This window comes from Loa loa, assembly GCF_000183805.2.
Source record: "Loa loa unplaced genomic scaffold supercont3.258, whole genome shotgun sequence".
Lineage (NCBI taxonomy): Eukaryota > Metazoa > Nematoda > Chromadorea > Rhabditida > Onchocercidae > Loa > Loa loa.
The window spans coordinates 20,116-26,881 of NW_018108438.1; the positions used below are offsets into that span (position 1 = coordinate 20,116).

Genomic DNA, 6,766 nt, shown 5'->3' on the forward strand with positions numbered 1-6,766 from the left:
AAGATATAAAATTCCCAAGATAATAAACAATTATAATAATGCTATGAGCGGCAATTAAGAAAAAAAAAAGAAGAAAAGATTTATTTGATGACATTATTTTTCTTTTCGTTACTTCAAAAATATTACTATCAATCTATAAATATCTCTCCAAACATAATGGTGTTTTTTTTTCATCTAAAATTCCTTCAAAAAACAATAAATACTTTTTAAAAAAAAAAAAAAAATTACGCCTTTTTTTTTTTTTTAACAAACCTTAAATTCGAGTGCAAGCGATGATTTAGTCACTATACCAACTATTATATCAAAAGCTGCAATATAATCACGATAACGATTTAAAAAATCCACCATCTTTGGCGAAACTGTCATACAGTATCGTTCAAATGTTGCCGCAAGAATGAGGAATGATGATGATGTCATTGCTATATGTGATATCGTTATCATTGGTATCATATATGCGTACCTTAATTCATTACGAATGTTAGTTATTGTAAATAAGATTATATTAATAATTTTTTTAAATTATATTCTATATCATATTTTGTATTTTATATTTCTAATTATATTTTATATAATTTTTATATTTCCAATTCGAATTATTGCAAAAACAAGACATGGAAAGAAAAAGATCTTCATCGATTAATTAAAAAATAATTATTGCTTAAATAATTTAATATGTGAAATAAAATAAGTAACCCATAAAAGAGCTACTGAATGATATTTATGGAAAATAATTGTTTTAATTAAAATGAATTAGGAAATAATATCTGGATGATACCAAGCCTGAAGTAGTAAAGGTGACATGAAATAATCAGCAAGTTGTGATATGGACATTAATGGAATGTATGCACCAGCAATCAGTATATCAAAAAATGCTAGTAAGATAAAATATAATACATAAGACTGACGATGAGATTTTCTGAAATTAATTATTTAGCAAAAATTATTTCATTATTAATTATTGGATTTAAATTATTGGCATTGTAGCATCTAAAGTTAGCATTGAAATAATGGAAAATGAAAAAAATATTTCAATATTATTTATTTATGTATTTATCTAAACATTATCATTATTATGCTATAACATATTAAAATAGTTACGAATTTTATGGTTGTTTCAAAATATTCTATAAAGGCTTACAATCTTAAGCTATCCATTATAAGCATTTTATAGAAATTATGAAGCTAATAATAATTAAACAAAATTAAAGAAAACTGTAATATATTTTCAAGAGATTTAAACATTACCAATTATTCGTTTATAAAATAATTAATGCAAACAAGAATGAAACCAAACAACATACATTATGAAATTAATCGCTTATTAACATAAACTTAATGAATTACTTTTGCTAGATTTATATGTCAACTATATTTGGCAATATATTTTTTATTATCGTTAAATAATTCGCTTAATTAATTACTTAGCATAATATTTTGAATCATATTGCTTTCTTAAAAATAGGAAAAAAAGTGGAATAATTGGAAATAAATATGAACGAATAATTTCAAGTTAAAATTAAATGATTTTAATATGTATATGATTGATTCTAAATATTTAAACTAATATTAAACAAAATAAACTTAGTGGAATAAACTTACTTAGCAATTAGTATAGCAAACAAAAATGAATTTTGTATGATAGATAGTGTTGCTACCGAAGTACCAACAACTGATACAAGCCAAAAGCGCTCATTAAGATAATTAGTCATATAATAGCTACAATTTATATCATTACGTAACACAATACTGCTATTCTCGAATTGATTCTCATCCATCTTTTCATTTATCATTCCTTTTTATGCATCCTATAATAAATATAACTAATCTTTTTTTTTTCACTAAAATATGAAATTCTTCATTGTTGAATAATTAATGAAAAATTCAATGGAGTTGTTATATCGATCAGATAGTATCAAAAAAGTGTAGAAAATATCAAGTAAAAGTTTTTCATTTTCAGGATTTATCAAGTTTGATTTCCGGAATTTATCAAGTAACTTTTTATAAAAAAAGTACAAAAAATACCTGTTCAGGATTAGACTGCTAGATTGAGATGTTAAATAGCAAAAATAATAGCAATAATAAAAGTGTGGAATTGATAATAATCGCTAATTTGCTTATCAGTAAGCATAAATCTGTAGATATTAGTTGTAGATGTAATGAATGTCAAATTAATTTACGTTTGTTAATATAATAATTACAGTTACTAATTATTGCCATCCTTAATTAGCAAATAATTTGAGGCCTATTAAGTAATCAGTAATAATATAATCACAAAGTATCTTATTTAGGTGAAAGGTGAAAAAAAAAAACTTTTTTTTTGTCACACTTCATTAAAACTTATTTTTCCTTTTGTTATTACTTGTTTTTTTTTTAAATAACTTAGCTTTTAATTATACATTAAATTGAAAATTTTTTCGATAATAATTGATCAATTAATAATTATTCTGAGCAAATCTAAAAACTACGATGACAAAAATAACACACTTACATTTGTAAAAATTAATTTTATGCAAAAATTTAACATCACAAAAATGAAGGAATGAAATAATTTAAGAAATATGCGATAAATATCTTTCGCTAAAATGAATATTATATTCATTTATTTGAATTTAAACTCATTACGCTTAAATTCACCATTTCATTGGAATCAATCATGTGTAAGATTATCAAACTGTTATGCTAGAATCATTTGAATGAAATAAGGTTGAATCTAATACGATATATTAGAACAATATTATATGTTAAGTTAATTGAAATAGAAAGCAAAAAAAAAAAAAAAAGAAAGCAAAATTCATTCCAAAATGAATAAATCAGACTAACTTTTTCATTGGATGTATGTTTTTTTTTCGTTCTGTTTTTTCTAAAAAAAAAAAAAAAGAAAAAAGAAAGAAAAAACTTACTTTTCAGTTCGTTAAAATTATATTGGACTAAATTTTTCATCATTTTAAACAAGAAGAATGTTGTTCAAAAAGTTATTTACTTATTTATTTTTTTCAAATTGTAAATTAGTTTTGCGATTTAAAAGAAAGCAGAAAGTAGTCCATTTTCTTTTGCTTCATTTCAACAAATTTTAACAAACTAAAAAGTAAATTTTTTTTTAAAAAAAAAAAAGAGAAAGGAAATATTTTACAAATATAGGCAGCTATCAATGCGGTTATCGTTGATGACAATGAATACTTTTCACTAAGTTTAAATAAATTATTTGAAATGAAAGGAAAATTTGTAAAAAGTTTTTTTTTTTTTAAAAAAAAGTTTACAGATGATATAAGAGAAAAGGAGATAGCAAAGATATTATCAAAAAAAAATTAAAGAAGAAAAGAGAAATTGTAAGAGAGAGAGAGAAAGAAAGGGGGAAAATTCTCATAGGAATTGAAATTTTTCGAAAATCGGATGTTAGATTCTGTGGTATCGTTGTGCTTCCAGTAAAGGAAATAAGATGAAAAAAGAAGAAAGAGGAAAAGAAGAAAAGAAAAGTAATAACTTTTCTGTAATTAATATAGTTTAGAAATTTTCTAGAAACTATAAATTAAAAATAAAAATTAAAATTTAACATTATTTTAATTAATCACTAATTTTTTTTTCTTTTGTTACTTTTTTCACATCATTAAGGTTAATTAGCATTGGTAAAAACTTTGCAATCTGTTATAAACAAATTATATTAGCAATTAAATTGTTTAGGAAATTCAGGAAAAATTGTAAAAAAAAAATTCTTATTTTACAAGATTTTTACATTAGAAAAAATAAAATAGCAGGAAATGAAAAAATTTTGAACTTAAAGAATGTTTTCAAATGAACGAAGCAAAAAATGGAATTAATTTTTGAATTTTAATTTACTTTTTTTTTTTTTTTATCATTCATATACGTTTCTTCCTTCTTCGCTTTAAATCCTCATTATTTTGTTACAAATAACGATTTACCTGATGACTTGAAATTTTTTTCAAAGCTTTGTTTTCCCTTTCTTTTTTTTTGTAAAAATAAAAATTGATTTGTTATTAATAAATAGTTGAGTGATAAATGTATTTTAAATTTGCTAATTATTTAAATTTTAAATTCATTAATTAAGAAGGCGAAAAATTTTTTGGTACATTTATATTCTCTATTATCATTCATACTGTACTAATGTTGCATTCACCATTACCATTTCTTAGATTTCATATTCTCATTAGAAAAAAAAAAGAAAAAAATCAAAATGTTGAGAATATTATAAAATAATTGAAATTTCATATATAAATAGAAATTAAAAAATATAACAAAATTGGACAAATTTTGTCTCTAAAAATTTTATATTCTATTTTATATTTCAAACAAGTAAAGTATTTCTGTTTATTTCTTTATTTTTCATATAAAGATATCATTATTAGAGGAATTGAAAGTGAAAGAGGAAGAATAGCTTGACATTTTTCAAATTGGAATAAATAACTTAAAATTATTTTACTCTAATTGTATCATTTTGATAAATAATATTTTTTTTTATCGAAAGGAAAAAAGAAAACTGTAATGCGCTTTTAAAATTTGAATTTTACAAAAGTTTCGGATAGAATTTGAAAAAATTTCACTTTTATTCAATTGAAATAAATATGTGAAAAATCGAAGAAAAACAGGAAAATAGAAATACTTTTGAATTGCTATTCAAAATTTAAAACACAGCCACATTTACTTCCATTTTCTAAAATTACATTTCAAACAACGGCTTCAACTTGTCCTAAATTAGAATTAAAGCTGTTCGAAATTCAAAAATAATTTAAAAAAGGCAATTATTACGAAAACGATTGCTTTAAATAATTATGAATTTTAACGAAATTTCGTTGCGGAAAAAATAAATCATCTTGTAATTTAAATTCAATTCAAAAAAAAAAACCCAATCCAAACAAACAAATACAAATATTACAACAATGACCATACCATTTTTAAACTTTGAACTTTCAACCAACAAACGATAACTTTTTATTCAAAAAAAAGAAAACGAAGAAAAGTGAGACAAAAACAAAATCATTTTCTAGAAATTATTACCGCAATATAAAAACTTAAATTAAACTGAAATAATTTAAAAATTAATAATAACTATCCTGAAGGAATAATACATTTATTTTGTAGTTTAAAATATTATAAACTAAGAAATAAAAAAAAATATGTATAGAAAATGAAACAAACAATTGAATCAAAATATAATTATACAAAATTTTCTTCAAACAAAACGAATAATAATAAAATATTTTTTGGAAGTGACAAAAGCGCTGAATAAGAAATCGAAGCGGAAATGGAAGAAACGAGAGAAGTTACAAAAACGATAAGTATTTAAGTAAAAATGATAAAAGAAATTTCATCTTCTAACCGAAATTTATTCATTTCCTATTTTCATTCTCTTCGTTTCACTTTTTTGTCCATTTTTTTAAAATACAATTCCTTCTTTTGATTCAATAATCTTTGCCGTTTACTTATCAAAAATTAATGAAACTATCTTTGTATGTTATCAAATTTAAACATGCTTAAATTTTCAAACCATAAATAACATTTTTGCATGAAATTTGAAATGATAATATTTGAATATTTAAATCCCCAAACAATCATATTTGCTGTGACAAACATTGACAGTTAGAAAATTAAAAAAAATAAATAAAGGCGAAAAAACTTCAAAACAAAGATGAAAAAGAGAGAGAAAGAGAAGAAAAAAAAAGTCTTTCTTAGCGCAACAAACATTTATTCTGTTTATTTAATATGCAGTTTTTATTTTATCCTTATAACTTAATTATGTTTTATACTTAGTTTTGGCTCAGATAGTTGTCTTTTTTTTCTTGGCCTAAGGTGACCAAATAGCCTAATGGATAAAATCTTTAATGGGAACATATTTAAACTCATCTTTTTTAAATTAAATTCTCTCTATGTTTTTTATTTTCACCAATATATTTTCGTGAATTTTTCATTTGAAATGCAAAAATGCTAATTTCATTAAGTTTGATTTATAACAAAAATTTTCCCAAAATTATTGATTAAAAGAAAAAAATTGCAAAAAAGTTATATTTTTGGTAATTTTATTTCAATTATACAAAATTATATTTTAACAATAATTTTTAATTAAATTCACAAAACAAACACTTTTTTCGCATAATATTTTATTGAGAATTTTATTGTTTTAGAGAAATTTTCACATTAGCAATCAAAATATAATTGATAATTTATTGATGTAGCAATTTTTTGAGGGACGAATAGAAGTTAATGATGATTGTTAATATAAAGTATTTCAATATTTTCCAGTATTTCTCTTCGTAAACATTTTTTTTTCTTTTGACAACACTTCATTAAGGAGTTCAAAAATTTTAAATTATTTTGAAAGTATTTCATAATGAATTTTAGTCTTTCATAAAAATTTTAAAAGGGAAAGTTTTTTCTCACATCGCTACGCTTTACAGTTATTTTATCATTATCATTTTCATTCTCTTTTAATCGATTCTAATCATTTTGCTAATTTCAATTTCAATCATTCTTAATTTTCTTATCAATTGATATTCATATGAATCTTCTGGAAACATTTTTTGAAGACAAAATTTTTAAAATAATATCATATGTATTGTAATTTTTGCATAATATAATTAAATATTTGTTGTTTTCCATTTTGCAATTTGTTCGAATCTTTTTCCCTGCATTGATAAATCTATTATCATTAATAATTTATTAATAACCTTCATTTTCATTTTTGTTTCCTTAATAATTATTTGAATTGGATTAAATTCCTTACCACATGAAGATATTATCAATGAATCCTTATCAC

General features: G+C 21.8%; 1 protein-coding gene across 1 annotated transcript in view; it reads right to left on the reverse strand.

Annotated features, from left to right (window-relative positions):
- LOAG_18310 (hypothetical protein) overlaps positions 1-1,790 on the reverse strand; it is a gene marked incomplete at both ends in the record, with an annotated part of 4,785 nt that extends 2,995 nt beyond the window's left edge. Inside the window, 3 exons of the mRNA XM_020450972.1 lie at positions 253-460; positions 776-916; positions 1,600-1,790. Of these exons, the coding sequence (XP_020305292.1) occupies positions 253-460; positions 776-916; positions 1,600-1,790 (540 nt within the window). The remainder of the gene's footprint in view (positions 1-252; positions 461-775; positions 917-1,599) is intronic.
- Positions 1,791-6,766: the final 4,976 nt, after the last annotated feature.